Below are 21,747 nucleotides of genomic sequence, written 5' to 3'. Positions count from 1 at the left end.
GCCGGTGATGACGGCAGGCCGGGTGGCATTCGACGACGACGGCAATATGTGAGGGAATATGAGCGGTAGCAGTAATGGTTGACCTGGGTATTGAGCTATATGAGAGAATGTCAGCGTTGAGCAGTCATTGAGGTTAAGAGATGTGATGCACGAGTGAGGTGTACTCCGTAAGTGAGGTTAGGAGATGTAAGGCTTGAGGCTTGAGGTGACGGGAGACCGTTGATGTTGACTCCTTTTTCCGACCTTGTTTTTTTTCAAGAGGTACCGCTAGACGTTGTGTTTCCCCTTGCCAAAACAGGGAAAGTCCTGGGTGGCGCCTCCTACCACCTGTCAGCCCGTCGGTTGCCGTGCTCTGGCGGCGTGCGTGCCTGTGTGCCTGGCACTGCCCGCCTGTCGTCCTGAGTTTTGCCAGTTGTCAGCGCGGGCAGTCTTGGTCAGCTTACCCCTGTCGGCCCAGCCCCTGCCATCCCGCTCCTCATATGCAGGTACCGCCAAAACATGAGACACAAGCGTGGCCAATCGCCGGGATCCACACCATCCACATCAGCCAGAATCCCAGTCAAGATCGCGGCCACAGGCGCTCGGCCATCCCTGACTTTTCGTCGAGGGTGCGAGGGTCCCTGCGATAAGGTACCTTGTTGATCAATTTAATGAAAGATGTGACTGTGGGTTGTATGGGACCATACCTACGGAGCTGGGTACGGAGTGCGCTGTCTTCTGTATTACCTTACTCTGTGCTCCGTATTCGTGCGTAGTAGCTGAGAAACACGAGGGAACATGCATTAAACTCCCTTTTGTTTGCTGCCCGGAGCCGTACTGAAGCTTCTTCCATTACCATCTCTACGCCTTCTTTGCAGATGCCAGCAGACGGCGGCAGCACAAAAGTGGTCCAGCCTTCTCACGCTTGACCAACGTCTAGATCTCTTGCGGATCCAGTCAGTGGAGAGAGCGTACCCGTAGAGAGATTGATTGCCTCTTGATCATCGATCTCGCGCGCGCGGGCTGCCCTTTCTTCCTTGTTGAGCCTGTTCTTGACTTCTTGCATCATGCCGGCTTCGCAGCCTACAGGTCGACAGCGGATAGCCCCCCATCCTCAGACCTCAACGTCTACACAGTATCCCGGGCTGCTCAATTTGCTTTTCATTGAGAGACCATGAAAACGGTGGAGATAGCCTGTTGGCTGTTGCCGCTATCCCGTCCGCGGTCCCGAACCACAGACTTCGAACTTCGTGGCATTTTTGGTCCAAGGCCATGGTCCAGTGTATGCCGTACGACATTCAGACATACGAGTATCCGTCCGTATGCACGGCCGAGTCGTCGCTCGTATGTACACCGTATGCGTTCAACCCAATCTGTGCGCATATGCAAAGCTTCGGTCGACGGTCACAGGCGCAACAGATCGCTAACCGACTGACCGACAGTTGGCTCAGGCCCGTATCTGTACCTATTTGGTCAATAACACCATAATAAGGCGTGTGTCGTATTCTCGCAGACACGGCGATGCAAGTCTCAAAGATACCTACCTACCTACCTACCTCCCTCAGCCAGCCGACAGTTGCATCAATCTGTTAGGTTCTGTTTCCAAATATTCGTAGCTTACCGTTCTTTCCCCTCACTTGAAACCCCAGCCATTTCTCATTCTCTGTCCACTCACCGTTCAACTTTCATTGTCATCCGGTCTAGCGCCAACAGCCAGCCAACGGCACATTGACAAATGCAGCGGTTAAGTCTGATCCGGCGGCGCCAAACCAGAGTGAGCCACAAAAGGGCTAAAAATGAAAACGCCAACAGACTGCCGCTTAGCCGGGGGGTCCGTCTGCTTGACGTGTGGTCTCCCCTCTGCCCCCGTTGGCCCGTAGCGTCCTGGTCCGCTGCGATGGAGGCGTTTTAGCGACCGACCTCAAACTCACTTAACCTTAGGCCGACCGTTTTGACCCTGCCCATATTGATGTGACGTGAAGAGACGTGAGACGAACTATCCATAGACGCGCTGATAGAAGAGAACAGTCGTGCTGCGGTGCTAAATCCGTGATGAATGGCGACCGCGCCGCGCGCGCGCGTGCTGTGGCTGACCTTACACTGCCGCCGACCGGAAATATCTGTGACGAAGCGGTAGCCAGTCGATCCCTTTTGCGCCCCTATTGATATTCGCATGTGTCTCTGCACTCCTGCACCTGGCGCCGGCCTGCCGCTCACCGCAAATCCTTATCGGGAGCCCTGCCCTACGAAAAGCCATAGGTATCCGTATTGTTTGTTTGTCTGTAGTGAGTGACGTAACAGAAGACTGCACATCTCGAGATGCACCGCTTCCGTTGCAGTGCACGAGCATTTGCTGCCCCTCGTGCGACCTGACCCCTTTCCTGCGGGATTATGGATAAGATGGTAGCCAAAGATGTGTCGGGAATAGTCCGATGAAGCCTGTCGATAGTAGCATCTTTCAGTCGTGTTCAATCTTGTGTCAGGCTCCCGTGGCTAGGGGATCGGGACGGAAACTTGGAAGCGGAGGACAAAATAATGAGTCGGAGCGGCAGTGTGTCGGCTGGCTTCCTCCCCTCAATTCTTTGCCTCACATCATTAGGCGCTTTTAATCGCTTGGTCGACTCGGGTACCTTGCCTTAGACCAGATTTTAGCCAGGAACATGTCGAGGCACCGACCAACAGGGAGTCTGCGCTCAGCCCCTCGGTCCCCCCTTTAGCGGAAGACCTAGATTTGCTGACAGCCTCTCCAGAATCCAGTCTCTGTTGTGCGTCCTTACCGTGGTAATCTGTACTCCGAAGAACCAAATATCAGGGGGGGTCGGGTCAATGTGGCGTCTCTTCGGGGGGGGGGGAGAATGGGATCGACGCGGTGGCCCTGAAATGGTCCATTGTGTGCGACGTTGTCGCGCCATGCGTTTCCAGAGTTGTTGGAAGTTTTGGAACTTGGTAGTTTTGGCCCCCAGACTGACCGCCTGCCTCTGCCGCCGTGCCATTTCCCAGTCCATATCGTCACGTTGTCTCGATGCAACTCTAGACGGGAGCCGAAGGGACACGATCCATCGACTATTTCCCATCTGCCGTTGTGGCCAGCTGTGCCAAGACATGTGGTACGTGTGCGCCGACGTGGAGCAGAGAAAATTTCCGCCTTCTCCATGATCGTCCATCAGAATCGAAGATGGAGTTGGCAACGCCAGGTCCAAGCTTTATGAGTTGTCGTCCTCGTTCGTGGTCCGTGGTTTGTTCATCACCGCTGCGGAATGTTTTCGTCTCAGATGCCACGAGGATCGAATCGTTCTGTTCTGCATCCTCCGGGACTTGTTGGAATGTAGAACAAGACTCGGGTTTTCAGAGCTCAGCTCTTGGCCGCAGCTGGCTTCAGCTGGTACAACATGACGCTCAATGTCTTTTGCTTTTGTGCTTTTCGTGTGACCGAGAAGGCGTGGATGACCCTGCCGTAACCACCTAGGCAGCCAACCCGGCCAGAAACATGAGATCGAAACGACGGGATGATCTGATGGAAATGAGCATCATCAGACGGAGCAGAGTTCAGACTCATCCAGGTACCATTGCCCGTAGCCACAGTGACTGAAAGCCCAGTCCGCTGCTTGAGAACGGTTGCAATCCTCGCCATTTGGCTCATGGCCAAGCATTGAACCCCCGAAGAGAAGGATTTCAGACCCCCGAGGCGATCCCCTCGCCCCTCTCTGACGCTCAAGTGTTGCCGCTCGCGGTTACATTTCGCACCGCACCGCTGGCCTGTCAATCCTCGTCAGAATTCTTCCCCTCGGAATAGGCGGCGGAGACCTTCATCTGGGAAAACCCGCGGGAAAACTGCGCAAAGTTGCACGCAAGACTCCAGAAGTCCAGCCTCCGAGCCGCCAACCCACGGTGTCACGGACCACGGCCCATCGCCCCCTCCTCGGCAGGGATGGAAACAACCAAATCTCCCCCCTCAGGGTTCGCCCCGGAAGTCCCTGTCACAGACTGATTGTGTCGAGATTATGTCGAAATGTACCGTCTCCAGCACAAGTGTCTGCCAGTGCTGACACTTCTGTATGCAGGCTGCGAGGTGGTGTTCTTTTTTCTTCCTTTCAGCTCTGAGGTAATAACCATCAGATGAGCCGGCGGCGAGTCGTTACCCGGCAGTTCCCAACTTTCCGGAGAGCCTGGCCTGGCGGCCCTGGCCGGGTCTGGGTCATGGTCTGGGTCAGAGGTCTGGCGGCTGGCCTGACCTTGACCAACGGCAACCTGCATATTATTGCGCAGCTTTGCGATGGCAGCGATCCTGCTGGGTCGTTGTCTTAATTAATCTTGCAGAAAATTCGCGCTGGAAATTGCACACCTGGAGCTTACATTATCTTCACCTGAAGACCCCGGGCATTGATGATGAGTCTGGTCACTTCTGATGAGGCTTCGAGCCATTCGTACGCAGCCGCGTGCATCCTACCGGTGGGTTCGGCACAGACGGTGGACTCTGAAGCCTGAACCCATCGTCAGATTCAAAAGTGACTGTCCGATTGATCGATTGGTGATGGATTACTCCAGCTTGTCAGATTGCTTGTCAAGTTGTCAACGTCAGCCTACCTATTCGTACGGTCCTGCAATGGAAATAAGGTAACCCGCTGACGACGGCAACACGGCTCCCGCCCGGTCTTACTCCTGGGGCAAGGCGGGAAAGTGGCTCCGACTCGGCGACTTCAGCTCCTTCCTGCCCCTCGCCGTTCGGTGCCTTCCTGAGTTGGAATGAATCCAGCGCCTGTTCCGCTCCTTCCTCCGCCGCCCTTTCCTAAGTTTCTCCTCGGGAAGGTGGTCCCATCGTGAACTTGATGCCTTGATCAGGCAAGACTCAGAATACTGAGGCATCTACGGAGTATGGATAGATCTCTCACAGAGACTCAGACAAATCGGCGTCGGCCTATAGGTATTCCATTGCATTTCGCCCCATTAATTTGTCTTACAACATGGGAAGTTGGAACCAACACGGGATCGCCTTCACCGTCACCTCACATTCTTAACGGGGTGATCACTGATCTTGGACCAAGACACACTAACGCCACCCCGCCTTGCCTCCCGTCGTTGCTTCTTTCAACTTCCGCTTGCTTCACACCATCGCATCGCCCTCCTACGGATGGGTTCGCCTCATGTTGGTCGCAACCGCGCCGCAATTGCCGTTCCTATTCCCTGATACGAAGGCTTGATACTCTGTTGTAATCCTGCTAATGAAAAAGGACCGACCAGGCGAACCAAAGTCGGAACACTCGTCAGAAAACGTCAAACACGGTAGCTCCCTGGCAGGTTAGCACTGCCTCCTAGAGAGTTGGGAGTCGGGACTCTTGGGAGGGAGGGGTTCCTCCTGTCTGACACCCACGTCCTTGTTTTGAGTTTGGTCGCTTGCAGTTGTTTGCACAGCATTGGTCGCTCACCCGAAATTTCAACCCTGTCGCCAAGTATCATGCGGCAGCTCCGTCCCCATAATCGACCGGGTCGGGTCATTCTTTCGACTACAGAATACACATCGTTGCATGCTGAAGTCAGCGGAAGCCATTCTTGAGTCTGCGCAATTTTCACGAATCCAGAACCTCGGGTAGCAATCAAATTGGCATATTGAATGGATACCATCTTCATCACTTCCATGTCTCGCGTGGAAAATTCCCACAAGCCAAGAAAACCTGCTGCGCCACCCGTTCGTACTTGCGTCCTCATAGGGCACAATGACGGATGTCTCATTGAACGGGCCGCTTTCGACCGCCTTCCACTGACCCACGTGTCCGGAGCCTCCATCATCGACCTCACGACATCACTAGTCTCAGCCGTCTTGATTGGATATATCGATATTTCACTACGAAAGCACGAGCTTACCTTCCCGGTCCTGGACACTGGAAAGCTGCTCAGGAATAATCACCACAGAATAGAAGATGTTCACGAGCCACGAAGTGCCCTCTGAGAAACGGGTGTGGCTTTTGCTATACATATCGAGAGCGGACATTTCAACTCGAATTCTTCGATGCCAAGTGGCACAAGATGTTGAAAGTCCGAGGTTTATGGTCTGAGTTCTACCTTCTCGACGGCTTTGTTTGACAATAGTCAAAAGGCCATCTGAATGACCGAAGGAACTACATCAGCTAGCATATGACTTGGTTGGCGAGGACCTGCCAGTCAGAGAAGTGTAAAGCAGAGCCCTCTGGAGAAAGAAACCAGTTCAAATGCGGTTTATACAAGTGCTTGCAGACCTAAAGTCGACTTGATATCTCAGTGGACAACGTTCGCATAGTCGCATCCAAGCGGATGATTCGGAATGCTGTTCCAGAGGAATGCTCCAGAAAGACGCCCCAAGATCACTCTCCAAGACGGCGCTCCAAATCGGTGCTTCAAGCGATGCTCAACGACAGTTTTGGTGTTTTCGAATAGGGGTCAGGAATGGCCAACGCTATCTTACATGTACAACACCCATGGCTCCTGTGGTGGAATCCTTTTGAACAAGACCAAATCGAAGCATTGTGTCGATTCATACACCCAACGCTTGAGCCAAAGTCAAATATGCATAACGACCTCAACAGAAGCTATGTCAGATGGGTCGAAGGAGGGCAGTGGTTATATGGAGATCTTGGAGCAAGTGCTCGCCCTCTGTTTCAAGCACACGCAGTTCACACGTGCGGCGCTGCCTTTGTCACACGCTCTCACGAGCCGCATGTCATTGATGAGGGAGGCGGCTGTTGGTCTTTGATGGCCACTGCTCGACTTGAGTGCCCATGTTGCTTGACGATGTCGCCCCTGGTGACTGCCTTCAGTGAAAGCAACAAACCCTTGAGAAGGAACCCTCAGGGGCACCCGCTGTTTTCACTCAGCAGAAAATGACATCGTCAGGTCAGCCTCCCACAACCTGACAGGGCCTTCTGCTTTCCTTCTCTGCCCTTCATCCTCCACAGAAGCAGCTACTTGCCAAATTCTCACTCTTCTTCAACCTCTCTTTTTGGCTTTGGCCTGCTGCAAGACAACTTCGCTCATCAGACTTTCATTTGCATCATTCTCCTCTTGGGCAGGTCGAGCAGTTTCTTGGATTGGTACCGAGTATTTTTCTCTAGCCATCCAACTATCACCACCTCTTCGCTCGTTTGGAGATCAAATCAACCACAGAGAAAAGCGAGCATCCACCGGGGGAAATCAGCAAGATGGTGCGCGTCTGCTGCATCGCCATCCCCTCCAAGAAAAGGGGGGATGGCGGAGACGCAAAGGCAAAGGAGGCGGATTCTCCCGAGACAGTCGCGAAGGCCACGAAGTCGAAGGACGCGAAATACAAGAAAGCGACCTCGAAGGAGAAAATTCTGGCCCAGGTCCCGAAGCAGCCTCTTGTCGAATTGATCAAGCTACCTCCTCCAGCCAAGTTGCCCGGAAGCAACTACAATACGGAACTCCTGCTCAGCGGAACCAACACAGGAGGCTCTATTGCGTCCTCTCAACGCTCATACATGCGCTCTCCTGAGTTGGATTTCATTCCTGATCCCACCGAGGTCGAATATGTATCGGACCCCGAGGATCAAATCGAAGCACCCAGAAGGAGTGGCCCCTGGAGCAGACTCAGCCGACGCCGCTCTGATAACAGCAACAAACGATCTGACAGTCCCGACAGTGACAAGCGGGTGTCGATTGTCAGCATTCAGAGGCCCTCTTCCAATCCCGCTGCTACCGAAATAGATGGCTCCCCGCAGTACGACCAGGCTGCCTATACTTACTCTGTGAGACAGAACAACATGAGGCGCATCCAAGCCGACCTCGAGAGCGAGCATAGTTCGCGATCTGTCACGCCTGGAAGTAAGAGATTCCGTGGGTTGGAGACAGTGGTGGAGGTTTCCGGTGATCACCAAAGCGAGCGCCAGAGCGGACCGCGACCGCGGAGCGGCATAGAGGTGGAAATTCCCACCGACGTTTCTGCGGTTGATATAACCCGCCTGCCGCAGCCACCGCCTGCTGCCAAGCTTTCGAACGAAGGTGTTAAGGTACATCCTATCGATATCACCACTGGAGACCGCCGACGCAGCAGCTGCCCAAAGCCCGATACCTCCACGAAGGTATCGGCATCAAACGTCGTTCTTCGTGAGCGAGGATCACTCCCGGATATGCCGCCTCCCGCCCCAGTCCTCTCTGCTCGCCAGAGTCGCGCCGACCAGGACGACGAGTCTTTCAGAACTTGGAGGCTCTCCCAGTGCATCCCCCAAGGCGAAAGTCAGACGGCACTCTCTCTTCAACCTCAGGATATCCCCCTCCCCCTGGACGAAGAAAGCACAGCTGCCGTTGACGACAAGGATAGCTCTGAGTCCCAGTCTCAAGATGGTACGTCCAGCAACAGCGCAACCCTCTGCGACGCGGAAAAGCCCGATGACAAGCTCGCGGCCGAGTCCGTTGGTACATCACAGCCTCCCCGCACTTCGGAATCTGTACAGTCCCAGGATGGCAGTGGCTGGGAGACCTGGTTGCTTGCCGACAAGCTCCAGTCTCAGGAGGATTCTATCGCAGCCCCTGATGTGACTAGCAAAGAGAAGTACACAACTGCAGTGAGTCGTCGCAACTCTGTTACCGAGGCTGGCGGCGAGAAAGAACCAAGCCGTCAACTCTCGAGTCCCATCAGCTTTCCTCTTCAACAGGATTCTGATCCCAAGCCGCGCATTGCTTTGCCCTTGAAGGACGACTTGGAGGTTAAGACCAATTTGGTCGGTGGCAAGCCCGCTCCAGTGATCGAGCCGTCGCACTATCCGTCATCATCTGTATACTCTTCAATGCAGAACACACGCAACACTTCGCCATCAGGCTTCAAGGATGTCAGTGGTGACGACGATCGCAACAGCCTTGCTGAGAGTCTTATTGATCTCGATCTCGCCAACTTTGACTGTAGGTTTACCTTTGTCGCGAATGCTAGTATCTCAACTAATCATGCAACAGTATTCAATGACCTCAAGGAGCAGCGTTCCGATGAGAGTTATCGCACTGCCCTAGACAAGGACCCGGACTGGGACACGGCTGTACCTACTATTGTTCTATCAGGCAAGGAAGGATCAGGCGTAGACGGAATTCATACCGAGGATGAGCACCGTCGCAACTACGACATCGCGCAGAGCGTCTCTGCCCTGGAGAACCAGAAACCCGCCACACTCAGTGGTATTCAAGGAATACCCGGTGAACCCGAGACCGATATTTCCAATGACGGCAATGCACCGTCTCGGAAGTCCTCGTTCCTTCAATTCCTTGGCATTCGCAGAAACTCGAGTTCTAAAGGCCGTCGGCAGTCGCATAGTCAGTCTTCCGCGGAGCCTGAACTGTTGAGTTCCTCGTCGGTATCGAACCAGATGCTCAAGCCACGGGAGCACAATGAAAGACTTTCGAGTCACAGTATCTCGTCTTCGACGCAGCATGTCCCGAACGACAACGCGTTCACTGCACCTAAGCTCACCGAAAGCGCCACCGTAGTCTGGCAGCGAGCTTTCAAAGTTGAGCATGATCAGCGCGAGACGAAATCCACTGCAGATTCCAAGAAGTCTGCCAGGGTCAAGGCCAGTATGGGAACGATCTCGATCGATGGCAACGAAGTCTCTGGCGCTCCAGATAGAGATGCAGCCGGATCTCGCCACGGAGAAGCCATGGCTCATGACTTACTCGCGACTCGAAACGCCAGTCAGTCGAGCACTTCTCGGCAGTCTTTTTCTGGTACCATTATCCCCAGGAAGTCGGAGAACAACGATGATGGCGCAGGCACCAAATAGAATTTGGGCTTTCAAAAAATTGCTACACCTCCTTCTTCTTGGGCCAAATGGCCCTCCCATGACAGAGCCAAGAGAAGTAGTACTGCCGGCCTCGATGACGATATGACGCCGAAGGATTTTGTGGCAGTCCCCGGCACGGAAACAGCGCACTATATTGAGATCGCCGGCAAGACTTCGATGCCCAATATCGTTGAGATCAAGAAGAATTCTCAGTCCGTGTCGAAGAAGCTCGGAAAGGCCATGAAGACCAGCTTGGGGAAAATGATGCCGTCCAAGCCGGGTGCCAAGTCACCTGCTCAGCTTGAATACCCCGAGCTCGAAATCCTTCCCACCAAGGAAGGTTACAAAGACCTAGAAGCGCTCCAAAAGAGCATCGAAACATTGAAGGGCAGTGAGCATGCCAAGATGGCCACCAATCCAGCTCTTGCTATTGCTGAAATGGAGGACCAGTCGGCGTCCTCCTTGAGTACTCTTCCTGCGCAGCTCCAGGAAGCCGAGCACGCGAGACACGAATCTGCCAATGAAACCGCCAACGTCGTCCAGAATGATATTGCGCTGAAGAGCAAGGACGCTCACAGCGATGATACTGAAGCACCGACCATCCGTCCCGTTACTCCGGCTAACATGATTACGCTTCCTGCGGGAGATTCTACCGCTGCCACAACTGAGCAGTGGGCCACCCCAGCCAGTCGTCTGTCTTACACCACAGCTCTTGATGATAACGATGCAGGTGAGCATTTTGACCTTGTATTTCACAGCCTTGGAGTCTTTGCGCTTCACAAGTTCCCCATTGCCTTTACGTACGTGTTCATGCTGAAGCTAACCATGTTTTCTCAGGTGATGGTCAGCGGAGTCAGTCTTGATTATCGCAACACGATGATTGCCATTGCTGAAGTGGAGAGATCCGGCCATCGATAGTAGGACGGTGTGATTCTGTGGCGAAGAAGGATGGAGTATGGCACCTCAACACAATTTGGCACACCATGATGACGCTCAGGAAGAGCAAGGAATGTTATGAATAAAGGCGGTGGTTTTGTGGCTTGGAGAAAGTCTCGGCAAGAGCATTCAGATAGGCTATGAGACCGGCTTTTTGTATGGTATAGGATGGGGTCGAGGTTTGAATTTCCCCAAGTGTATAGCTCTTCATAGGCAAACGGATTCGAGGCATTATCTTCAAGATGACCCAAATGTCGCGGTGACACTGCTCTTGGAGGGGTGGTAATGGCTGCATGTCCACATAGGGGCCGAGCTGTTTAACGAGCTGTTGAGACTCCGATGGAAGCCATATGGTCACATCACAAATACCTGTTTGGTAAGGTACTGAAGGTCATAAATCATCAATTGCGTGGTATCCCCTAGACATCCAGCCAACGCCTCCGCATTCAGTCTACGGTATCAGTGTCCCGTAGTGCATACAACTGCCCAATCAAAATACCAGGTCCGTCCAAAAACTCCCAATGGTCTTCCCAAGTTCCCAATAACCTTGACCTGCACGACACGGAGTCATAACACGCGCGCGGGTGCTTCATCCAAAAAAGACATTCTCGAAGCTCTGCTGATCCAAGTGCTTGAACAGCACGTCCTGCAGCGCAGCCCTGCTCTTGATAATCTGCGGTACGACGCCGTCAATCTGCTGCAGGTTGGCCCGCATGCTCTCCATGTGGCTGCCGACCTGTCCCGCCAGCCCGCGCAGTTCGTCGTCCTCGAGGTCCTTGAACAGCGGCGTGCCGCTTCCGGTGCCCTCTTCGGAGACGATGAAGTTCAAGTCTGGCTCGTTGTCACGCTTGACGATGTTTTCGGCAGCGGAGGAGGAGGAGGCAGAAGTAGATGATGTAGTGCCAGGCTTCCTGGCCTCCGGCACGAGGACGTGCGTCTTGCGGAGACTATCCTTGAAGTTGCGTGCCTCGGAGCGGGCGTTCGCCTCGAGCGTTTGGAGGGTCTCGTAGTCCTCCTCCAGCGCCTTCTCCTCGCGCTCTTTTTCGGCCTTGAGGAGGTCTACTGCGTGGAGGAGGGGATCGAGCTGCCTCTCGAGGCTCGCGACGCCCTCGATGACGCGCTCAAAGTTGAGCTCCTCGACGCGTCCGCCGTCCATGTCGAGAAGCTTCCTGCTGCTGTTGCCGCCTCCCCGGCCTCCTCCTCCCGCGGGTGGCGCCGAGGCCGGTGGGAAGGGTAGGCCGCGGGAGAGTTTCTTGACGAGACGGTTCGTGATGAGGTGGAGCGCCGAGGCGGCTTGGTCGCGGCGCTTCTCGCTGCCTGGGATGCGCTGGAGGACGGGGCGCTCGGCGAGGCGGAGGAGGTTGGAGACGATGGAGAGGGAGGGGTTTGTGAGGGGGGACCATTTCTCTTCTATCACGGAGCGAGGGACTTGGCGGACGCGGGCGGCGATGTGGCGGTGTTTAGGGGCCCGTCGGACCGTTTTGGGGGCTTCGGGTTTGGGTTGCTGTTGTTGCTGTTGCTGCTTCTGTTGCTGTTTTTCTTGTTGCATTTCGTCAGATGTGCGACGCCGGCGTTTCTTTGCGGGTGCTGAGGCTTCTGCAGTCGCAGCATCTTCCGCCGCGCGTTTCTTGGATTTGCGCGGTTGAGAGGTTTGGTCCTGTGGAGATGTTGCGTCTGAAGTTCGAGGACGGCCAGGCCGGCGACGTTGGGTATCTGGTGACGCTTCTTCCTCCTCCTCGCCTTTCTTTTGCCGCTTCTTGGTCTTGGTCGGCTTCTCGGCTGTTGTCTCCTCTGCCGGAACAGGCTGCTTTTCCTTCCGCCTCCGGCCTTCTTTCGGCTCTAGCTGTGACGCTTCCTGCGCCTCTGGTTCGGCTTGCGCTGCGGGACGACCACGTCTCTTTTTAACGGCCGCTGGTTCCTCTTCAGCTGGTGGTTCCTCCGCCTCCTCCACTGTGATATCTGCCTTGCGCCCGCGTTTCTTCTTGGGGGCGGCCTCGACCTCAGCCTCCGTTTCCTCTTCGGGTGCAGGCTCCTCGACCTCCGAAGCCTTTTCCTTGGGCTTTCTTCCCCGTTTCTTGGGCGCGATGTCCTCCTCGGCAGCTTGTGATGGTTCTTCGGCTGCTGGTTTCTTGTCTAGAGACGGTCGTCCACGCTTCTTCTTGGGAGCCGGTTCTGGAGAAGCGGTTTCTTCAGGCTGGTCCTCCACTGTCTTTCCTGGCCGCCCAGGTCTCTTCTTGGCTGCGTTACTTGTGCTAGCCTCGTCTTCGTCCTGATTCTCCTCGTTCGTCTCCTTTCTTGGCTTCCGACCTGGTTTGCCCCGTGCGGCGGTCTTCTCTCCTCGGTTTTTCGATGCATGTTTATCTGCCTCTTCCTCGGCATCGTTTATATTGTTCTTGTTGGCCTTCTTCGATTTCGGTTTCGTTTGTGCCGGTTCGGGTCCCTCCTCATTCGGTTCTTGTTCTGCTGCTGCTTCTCGGGCTGGTCTGCCCCTCTTTTTGGGTTTCGGTTCCTCGGCGGGAGATGGCACTTCGGCTTCCTTTGGTTTACTTGGCCGACCGCGTTTCGCTGGTGCCGTTGCCTGCTCTGTTTCTACAGCTTCGGGAGAACCTGGCGACGCGTGAGCCGATCTGGACGCGTTTGAGGGGCGACCTCGTTTTCGCTTCTGGTCTGCGGCTTTGGGGGGCTACAATTGTGTCAGCTAGACTCAGACAATATCAGAAAACCTCGGGATTGAAAGACCTACCATTGTAATATCTTGCGCTCACAATGTGATGTCGCAAGGGTAGAGGCTGTCTCGAAGCGCATGCGAGCTTCGAGTCAGTAAGGTACCCTTCAGCATGTGAGCTCTCGACGCGTCCCCTCCACAAGGCCAGTACGTACCGGATGCTTCAGCTCCATGTGGCTGGTGGGCCCGAGACATCCAATCGTGGCTGGTGCGAGTACCCCGGACCGCCGTTCCACCTGGACGACCCGAAATGACGCGCCAGTCCTATCTCGGTTAGTGCGTGCGGAGGAAGAACCTCTCTCTCGTTCTGTGGTGCGTGCTTCCGGGCTTCTGGTGGCAGCGGGTTTCAGTGCTCTTCTGGATCCCCCAGGCGACCAAAGCTCCTTTGTTCCAGCCGGATCACCAACGAGGACAAGCACTACAAGGTTCAGGAGAAGCCACACACTCCCCGAATCCCAAAAGGGTCCCTCTCTAAACTGCCTGATTTCACACCTGTATCCATACCCGTACGCTCCTCTTCCACTTTTTTTTCCTCACATCTGAACTCTGTGTCCTTTTTTCTCGTGTGTCCAACCTTCGCGCCGGAATCCAGGTTGCCTGTATACTTTATCCTCGCCATCCCGTACTTATCGTCCCTCCTTGGTCCCTTGTTGTAGCTGTCGGCATTTTTCTCCCTCCTGCCCTGCTCGTTGAAATTACGCTTCCCCTCACTCTACCATCTCTTGGCCGATTGATCACGACATCACCTCCTTTCTCTCTCTCTCTCTCTCTCTCCGCGAAGCGACATTTCCACCACACACACACAACACAGCCATCACCAACATGCGCGTGTCCGCCACCACCCTTCTTGCGCTCCCGCTGCTTGCGACAGCGGCCGAGTCGCCCTTTGAGCAGTACAAGGCACAGTTCCAGAACTTCCTGAGCTCCTTTGGCGCCTCCGCGCCCAGCGCTGAGAAGGCGGCTACCCCCGAGGCCGCCGTGCCTGATGCGACAGCCGTCGACAAGAAGATCTCCGTCTTGACCGTCGAGAACTGGAAGGATGTTCTCTACGAGCCCGTCAAGGCCGATGCCACTACCCCTGAGGAGTGGTGGGTTCTGATCACTGGTCGTAACAAGACCTGCTTCGGTACGCTCCGCAACCGCGCGTCATATTTGAGCCATCTGCGAAAGAGATGCTAATTTCTATGTCCAGGCCACTGCGATAAGATCGAGACTGCCTTCAACGAGTCTACCATCAAGTTCGCCAAGCTTCCCGAATCTCCTCACCTGGGCCTCCTTGACTGCGACGCCCAGCCCGTCCTCTGCAACGCGTGGTCCGCCGGCACCGCGTCCATCTGGTCCATCGGCCTGTTGCCCCCTGGAGCCGACGTCGATGTCTACAGGAAGCGCCTGAACGTCACCACCACCACTTCGGACGACATTGTCGACCTGTGGAAGGCGCAGTCCAAGGAGGACTGGATTCTGACGGAGAACATTTTCCACCCCTTCAACAGCTGGATCGCCAAGAACAACCTGTCTGTCCCCGTCGGCTACGTCTTCTGGGCCTTCAACCTTGTTCCCAACTGGCTCTTCATGATCCTCGTCTCCTTTGGCAGCCGTACCCTGATGAACCGCCGTATGGGCAACACCCTTGACAACCGCGCCGCTGCTGCTGCCGGTGGAGCTCCTCCTGCCGCTGCCGCCCCCGCTGGTGGTGTTGCGCGGTAAAGGGTGTGAGTTGACTATGGACAGGCAGTTGAAGAGAGGCTGGAGGGCACATTGGTACAGTTTTGGAAATCCAGACAAATCCGGGCAGTTGTGAGGATGCAACTGAGGTCCCTGGACATTCGGATTATATAGTGCCAAATTAGTAATCTTTAGTTGATCAACTTTTTCCGTCGCATGCATCTTGCACACTCTTGAGACCTTGAATGACGTCCTCTCCGAGCTTGGGGTTGGCGAGGCGTCCGTAGCGGAGATCGCTCATGCTACCGACTGTCTGTTTGACCGACTCCGTGAGTTTTGCTTCCTGAGCCTCTAGCTCCTGGATCTCTGCTTCAAGATCCGCTATCGCTGTGTCCATCTCTGGAACAATGGAGTTGATTGTGTGTTTGGGATCTTGCGCCCCAGCCACGCCAAAGAGCTTGGTAGTAACATTAGAGACACCGTGGGTATATCTACATGGTCACAGAACGTACCGCTCTCTCAATCTCAAGCTCCTGATCAGCATCCTCGGCTTTCGCACGTTTCCGGGCACGCGCAATCTCGCGCTTGATGATCCTCCCGTTCTTCTCCTCGATTTCAATGTTTTCCGTGACCGTGTCAACGAGCGCCCTCCTTTGGTGCTGCAGATCACGGTACAAGGAACGGATTTGCGGGTTTGCGCGATGCGGTTTAGGGAAAAGCTCGGTGAACTCCTCGAGCGTGATGGCTGAGGGTAGCTGCGCCGGGACAGTCAGGTAGTTGTGCAGGATGGCGGCTTCGGTGGGTGCCATGATGGGTTGCGCTTGTCAGATGAGCGGCTGGGAAGGCAATGAGTTTAGCAAGTCGGATGCTGAGAGGTGCCTGAACTGGCCGTTTAGGTCGCAACCGGTTTTGGGGACAAGATATCTGGCAGAAAGTACTCCGTATCCGTAGTCTTTAACAAAAAGCAGGGGATGGGGTAGGCATGGATGGAAAGTCTGATTTGTGAGCCTGTGAGCCTGTGAGGTAAGGTAGGTGGACAATAGGTATGGTAGACATGGCAGGCGGGATGGGTGGCGCTTGGCTTGGGGCAGGCATGGAAGACGCGGTAGTTCTTGCGGGACGCGTTAATGAGCCGCAGCGCGTTTCACTCCGTAGGAAGAATCGACACACCTTGCCATCTTCACCTCACCCATCAGGGTTACACCTCACGAAGACGGCTCTACCCACGACAAAATCAGCAAAGAGGAAGATTGCTGATTTACCAAAAGAATTGCAGTAAGATTGAACTTCATCTGCTTTCATAATCGCTGTCAATCTTGGCTAGAAACTGACCTGTCCTCCAGCTTCATACCGTGTTAGCGACTTGATCAGCACTGTCATCCGGATTGAGCGAGGTGCCACGAGTGATCACGATTCGTACTGTGCTGGAAGCCTCGAACCTGCGCCAACTAGTTCTGGAGGTGACTGTGTATCAACATCTGGCGCACTGTCCGAGAATTTAACCTCACTGCCCCCTTTGGCCCATCAACCCTTCAACGACATCCAGGTTATCGTCAGAACCCTGCTGTCGATATTCTTTGCTGGACCTTTGCGACATACCCAGTAGATACGCCAACCTACAGCCATCTCATCCAATCATGGCGCCCGCACGCCAACCGCCCCAGCCCTTCTCCAAGGATGAGAAGGTTCTCTGTTTCCATGGTGAGATGCTGTATGAGGCCAAGATTCTCGACATCCAGCCTGCCGAGAGTGGCGAAGGATTTCAGTATCGCATTCACTACAAGGGCTGGAAGAACACCTGGGACGACTGGGTTTCTATCGATCGCATCCGCAAGTTCACAGAGGAGAATAAGGAGCTTGCTAGCCAGCTGCACGCCCAGATGAAGGACCTACGCCAGAAGAGCAGCGCCAAACCCCCCAAGAAGGGCAATCTTCGTGTCAACGGGACCGACTCAGCTCGTGGTAGTGAGGAACGAACTGCAGGTGTTGCTGCCACGGGCCGCGGCCCTCGACGGGCAAGAGATTTTGACCTCGAGCAGGTGAGTGCCAAAACCGAGTTTCTTTGTGTTCTGCTTTCTGTTCTATGTCTGTTTCAATTTTGGTTTCTTCCGGCATGTCATTGTGGTGGCCTCAAAGTAGAGGCTCATTGTGAAGTGAGCTTGAAACAAACTCCGAAAGACGCGGAGGAGGAAGGAAACGATAGGGGGTGAATGCCCTCATCCATGTGGGGCCATCAGAAAAGCTGGTCACCGAATACTTCCCGGCCTCGTCACTGCCGGGTGGCCGGTATTCATCTGGTCGAAGGCAAGAGCGTGGTGTTAAATGCCGCCCATTGAAGCACCTGCCGAAAAGAAAACTTCACCTTCCTGCCTCGAAAAGTCTTCACTGGTCAGACTTGCTCTCAACACCATCCCTTTCTCCGATCCCTCACATTTCTACTACATCCCACGCTCCTCCTCACAAATCGCTGGCTCGATTTTCTCTTCTCCTTGGTGTACCGAAAACGCCCTCCTCGCGCATTCATACTTGACGAAACAATTATCCCAACTTGTCTCGAACATTTCAGGATACACGATCACAAACTTCATCAACTATTATCACTACCCACGCTACAAGATGAGCTCCCCGTCTTGGGATCGTTTTATTCGGGTGCACAATTGGGTCCTGTCGCAGCAGGCTGCGCACTATCCTGAACCTCAGCCCAACTACTACTCTCCGCCCCAGCGCGGGTTCATGTCTCGCCTAGACTACGCCGGCCAACTCGCCCATTATCATCACAATAACCCCGTCAGTCGAGCAGAGGATGTCATCGAGCGTGAATATCGACGAGAAGTTGAGGCAGTTCGAGGCGAAGATCGCGAGGTCAAGATCAATTACGCCAGTGACTTGGACTATGAAGATTACGAAAGACCGGCCCCGGCCTCTGAAGACGACTCCCTGCTCAGCCTGCGCAATCAGCAACGCAAGAGACGTCTACCGGAGCCAGACGACGAAGAGGAAGACGCGGCTTTCAAACAGCAACACAAAAGGCGTCGAATGTATTCGGACGAAGACGACAACGGGAATGGTGACTCTAAGGAGATTCTGCCCCTGTACTCCTCTGGAGACGAGTATGACGAGTACGACGAAGAGGAGGTGGGCATGAACCCGAACCGCTTCGATCCTGAGGAGGAGGATGATTTCATACTGAGAGAATGGCGTTACGGAGATGACGAACCCGACGAAGAGGAGGAGGATGGCTTTCCACCAGTCGAAAGACGTCGCGTCTACTCAGACGATGATGAAGATATTGAGGAAATCGCTCCACTACCCAACAGACGTCGGAAGTACATATCTGACGACGATGACTTCGATGACTTCGATGACTATAACGAGGCATCTTTTCGGCAACGCAAGAAGGTTCGCCGGTGTTCCCACGAGTACGAGGGAACCGAAGACGAATTCTATCAAGCCGACGACGAAGATGAGGAAGACGAAGATCAAGCAAGCGAGCGAGCCTCAGAGTCCGATGGCGATGTGGACCCCGCATCTGTCAGCATCATCTACATATCTAGTGATGCGAGCGATGAGAGCGATGAGAGCGCTGGCAGCGCTGGCAGCGACGACGATGGGACCAGCATAACCAGCGACTCCAGCTTAGAGTTCCTTGGGGAGCGGTCCGTGCTGAACAGCATCGAGAACCAGCATAACCTACGAAACTTTCAAGATGGCGAGTCGGAAGATGCCGAGGATGTCGTCGAAGAGGTTTCGCAGAGGCCCTGCGGCATAAAGAAGAGAAAGCGTGAAAGCAGCGTGGAGGTACTCTTCGAGTTCAGTCGTCACGTTCGACACAGGCAGCAGTAGGCCGCGGTTAGCTCAACACACCAGCATCAGAAACATCGTGCTGCTGGTTCCGCCTATCTGGCAGGAACGAACCCAGACTCTCCTTCCCGCAGCAGAAACGATGTCTCCGAACTCTCATCAAAAATCCCCGCCCTTTCTTTCTCGAACCATCTCCGAACACCAGCTTCTCTTTCACACCTTTGCTTCCTCCAATTCTCTCAGACTCATTTTCAATCAAGTGGGCAATTCGACCGTCGCAAAACCACTGTAGCCTTCTCTTCAAGCGCTGCCCGGACTCCTTGCACACTCTTCACATTCATCATGGCTATCGCGTCTCGCAAATTTCGGCCGGCCGAATCATTGCGTCAGCGACCTCATCACGATAATGCAGCGACTTGGAAGGAGCCGCGCTTGCTGAGGGCGGATAATCTGGCCACCTCGCCCGCTCCCCGAGCTAGGCCGTATGTCACAAAAGACGGCAAGCCCAACTATGACAATCGCTACGATATCAGCGTCACAACTCTCAAGCGAGAACAGCCTGTCCGGACGAAGTCGTCGTCTGTCCGCTCTTTAGAATCGAGCGAGGAAGAGCTTCCGACTGTGAGTTTACAAAAACGCAGTGTTTGCCCCAGTGGGAGGCTTCCGCATTTGCGTATTGAGGAGGACTACCATCGGGAGAAACCATCATTAGTCTAATAGCCCATTGGCTTTCACGTTTTTTTTTTCTGTTGCGTCATGCCTGCTGGTCGACACAATTACTAATATCCCACAACCAGGAGGATGGATTCCATGCACGCCCGTCCATCAAGCTTCCTATCCCTGATCATATCAAGGCCATGCTTGTTGACGACTGGGAGAACATCACCAAGAACAACCAGCTGGTCCCGCTTCCTCACCCGCACCCCGTTGACGACATTCTGAGCGACTACCTCAATTACGAGCGTCCCAACAGGGAAGATGGTTCTGCAAACATGGACATTCTTGAAGAAGTCGTCGCCGGACTTCGCGAGTACTTTGAGAAGTCTCTGAGCCGGATCCTCTTGTACCGGTTAGTTTTCTGCCTGGACTTGACATCTCGAACCCTACTGATCTCTTCTTAGCTTTGAGCGCCCTCAGTACCATGAGATTCGCAAGGTGTGGGAGAAGGCTGGCGAGGAAGACAAGCACAAGTCGGTCTGCGATACCTATGGACCTGAACACTTGTGCCGCCTGATGGGTAAGTCCATTCGAGACACTCGGTCTGGCTCGGTACTAATGCAACATAGTGTCTCTTCCCGAGCTCGTTGCTCAGACAAACATGGACCAGCAATCCGTGGCGCGTCTGCGTGAGGAACTTTCCAAGCTCACCGTCTGGCTCGGCAAAAACGCAAAGAACTACTTTGTGAGCGAGTACGAAACCCCCTCTCAGGAGTATATCGACAAGGCTCGGAGTTTCTAGGCGGCCAGACCTCATCTTGCATCCTGAGTCAAACGGTTAGCCGACCTGACGGCAGACAGTTTGACGTTTCATCTTGACTTTTTTTTTTCTCGCGTTATTGGAATCCCAGCACCTGGTCACGCAGACTTGGTGAGAGGTTCAGTTGGGGGTGTGGGAAATGGACATCCAGCATCTTTGTATTGCCTGCTAGTATCAGGCATACTCAACCGGTATGAGAGTTGAGACAGATAATAATCATTGATTTCCATTTGCAAAACCACCCCTTTCCAGAAACCTTGGCGTCCTGAGAGCCGGGGAACCGAATCCGGTCCATTGTGTGCCTCATTTGACTCTTTCTTTGCAATTTCAGCAAATGGGAAGGCCGTTATTCACATGACTGGCGGATTATGCCCTTGAAAACGAAGAACCCGAATCACCGGTATCTGTTGAGTGAACTTTTTTTTGATTCCAAATGACTTGACGCAGACATCCTCGTCTGCCAATGTTGTTGTACAGCCCGCCATGATTTTGTACAGTTTTCTCCGTTGTGATGATACACGATTTGGCCTCTGCTGCGCCCGAGCTGGCGCTAACAAGCCCTCTCATGCCCCGGGGAACTTCCTCTGCGGCCCTAACATATCTCCTCTCTTCGCCCTCTGATCCGCTAGTTTTAAAACTCTCCAGAACCTCGATCCATCCCTCGATACGCCTCCAGCACTTTTTCTTTTTTACCGCGCAACAGCCTTCTCAACATAGAAGCCCGGGTCCGGCCTCCGCAGGTCGCGCATCTCGGGCTGGGTCATGGCGCGGTCGACCTCCTCGACTTTGACGAGCTCCTTGACCTTTATAATCATACCGGCGAACTGGGGGCTGACGGGGTGGAAGACGGTGTGGGAGCGGCGGCGGAGGCCGAGGGCTTCGAGGACGCCGCGGGTGGCTTTGGGGAGGCCGATGGCGGAGCGGTGGAGGGTGATGCGGAAGAAGGCCATTGTGGGCGGCGTGTCGTGTGGGATTAGGCTTGAGTCGTGGAGGAGGTATGCGACGGGCGTGTGTGGGATGGTTTGCGTTGAGAGTCGTGTGCTCGTTGCTCGTTCGATTAGGGATGAGTGATCGCTTGCTTCTGGTGAGGGACTGACGTTAGTTCCTACTGCTACGATGATTTGATAAAGTCTGGAGAGTAGGTGTGCATCATACAATTGAGCAACTGCTAAAGCAGTCTTTCTGTCGTCGCGTCGTGGGATTTCAGGGACCGACCCAATACTCGATAGTTCGTTCCTTGGTGATGCGATCGAGGGATCCAAAAATCATTAAGCTGGCGTTGGAATTTTGATGGTCCGTGCGACAGTCACGGGCGGAACTTGCCGGGACGCGGTTGACTTTGTCTCCACTTGTTGTCTGTCTATCCCCCCAGAGGGAGTTAGAATCGCAGTGAAGTCGTTATGCCCGTCGGG

General features: G+C 54.4%; 9 protein-coding genes across 9 annotated transcripts; 5 read left to right on the top strand and 4 right to left on the bottom strand.

Moving 5' to 3' along the window:
- Positions 1 to 5,111: 5,111 nt before the first annotated feature.
- On the bottom strand, positions 5,112 to 5,596 carry BDP81DRAFT_435173 (uncharacterized protein). Its single transcript, XM_060591025.1, has one exon. The coding sequence runs from the start codon at positions 5,470 to 5,472 to the stop codon at positions 5,251 to 5,253; it is 222 nt and encodes a 73-aa protein (XP_060441658.1). The 5' UTR covers positions 5,473 to 5,596; the 3' UTR covers positions 5,112 to 5,250.
- Positions 5,597 to 7,148: 1,552 nt separating this feature from the next.
- Positions 7,149 to 10,116, top strand: BDP81DRAFT_496194 (uncharacterized protein; the record flags this gene model as incomplete). The annotated part of the gene is made up of 2 exons (XM_060595429.1): positions 7,149 to 8,862; positions 8,914 to 10,116. 2 exons carry the CDS (start codon positions 7,149 to 7,151, stop codon positions 9,729 to 9,731), a joined length of 2,532 nt encoding a protein of 843 aa, XP_060441657.1. The 3' UTR covers positions 9,732 to 10,116.
- A 13-nt stretch (positions 10,117 to 10,129) lies between these two features.
- On the top strand, positions 10,130 to 10,791 carry BDP81DRAFT_474151 (uncharacterized protein). The gene is made up of 2 exons (XM_060594680.1): positions 10,130 to 10,461; positions 10,569 to 10,791. Exons 1-2 carry the CDS (start codon positions 10,137 to 10,139, stop codon positions 10,592 to 10,594), a joined length of 351 nt encoding a protein of 116 aa, XP_060441656.1. The 5' UTR covers positions 10,130 to 10,136; the 3' UTR covers positions 10,595 to 10,791.
- Positions 10,792 to 11,256: 465 nt separating this feature from the next.
- BDP81DRAFT_452627 (CENP-Q, a CENPA-CAD centromere complex subunit-domain-containing protein) lies at positions 11,257 to 13,413 on the bottom strand (the record flags this gene model as incomplete). Its single annotated transcript, XM_060592765.1, has 2 exons — positions 11,257 to 13,350; positions 13,411 to 13,413. The coding sequence occupies 2 exons, from the start codon at positions 13,411 to 13,413 to the stop codon at positions 11,257 to 11,259; spliced, it is 2,097 nt and encodes a 698-aa protein (XP_060441655.1).
- Positions 13,414 to 14,214: 801 nt separating this feature from the next.
- On the top strand, positions 14,215 to 15,099 carry BDP81DRAFT_327115 (uncharacterized protein; the record flags this gene model as incomplete). The annotated part of the gene is made up of 2 exons (XM_060585117.1): positions 14,215 to 14,518; positions 14,585 to 15,099. 2 exons carry the CDS (start codon positions 14,215 to 14,217, stop codon positions 15,097 to 15,099), a joined length of 819 nt encoding a protein of 272 aa, XP_060441654.1.
- Positions 15,100 to 15,256: 157 nt separating this feature from the next.
- On the bottom strand, positions 15,257 to 16,060 carry BDP81DRAFT_496181 (Cnl2/NKP2 family protein; the record flags this gene model as incomplete). Its single annotated transcript, XM_060595428.1, has 2 exons — positions 15,570 to 16,060; positions 15,257 to 15,514 (listed from the first exon to the last, which is right to left on the bottom strand). Exons 1-2 carry the CDS (start codon positions 15,864 to 15,866, stop codon positions 15,257 to 15,259), a joined length of 555 nt encoding a protein of 184 aa, XP_060441653.1. The 5' UTR covers positions 15,867 to 16,060.
- A 634-nt stretch (positions 16,061 to 16,694) lies between these two features.
- BDP81DRAFT_380836 (chromo domain-like protein) lies at positions 16,695 to 17,481 on the top strand (the record flags this gene model as incomplete). The annotated part of the gene is made up of 1 exon (XM_060586856.1): positions 16,695 to 17,481. The coding sequence occupies one exon, from the start codon at positions 16,695 to 16,697 to the stop codon at positions 17,265 to 17,267; it is 573 nt and encodes a 190-aa protein (XP_060441652.1). The 3' UTR covers positions 17,268 to 17,481.
- A 2,234-nt stretch (positions 17,482 to 19,715) lies between these two features.
- BDP81DRAFT_327568 (histone acetylase complex subunit) lies at positions 19,716 to 20,317 on the top strand (the record flags this gene model as incomplete). The annotated part of the gene is made up of 3 exons (XM_060585150.1): positions 19,716 to 19,927; positions 19,980 to 20,095; positions 20,145 to 20,317. 3 exons carry the CDS (start codon positions 19,716 to 19,718, stop codon positions 20,315 to 20,317), a joined length of 501 nt encoding a protein of 166 aa, XP_060441651.1.
- Positions 20,318 to 20,927: 610 nt separating this feature from the next.
- On the bottom strand, positions 20,928 to 21,285 carry BDP81DRAFT_397443 (ribosomal protein L30; the record flags this gene model as incomplete). Its single annotated transcript, XM_060588324.1, has 2 exons — positions 20,928 to 20,952; positions 21,029 to 21,285. The coding sequence occupies 2 exons, from the start codon at positions 21,283 to 21,285 to the stop codon at positions 20,928 to 20,930; spliced, it is 282 nt and encodes a 93-aa protein (XP_060441650.1).
- Positions 21,286 to 21,747: the final 462 nt, after the last annotated feature.

This window comes from Colletotrichum phormii (genome assembly GCF_030913505.1).
Source record: "Colletotrichum phormii strain CBS 102054 chromosome Unknown BDP81scaffold_19, whole genome shotgun sequence".
Lineage (NCBI taxonomy): Eukaryota > Fungi > Ascomycota > Sordariomycetes > Glomerellales > Glomerellaceae > Colletotrichum > Colletotrichum phormii.
This window is presented reverse-complemented; position numbering and strand designations above follow the sequence as displayed.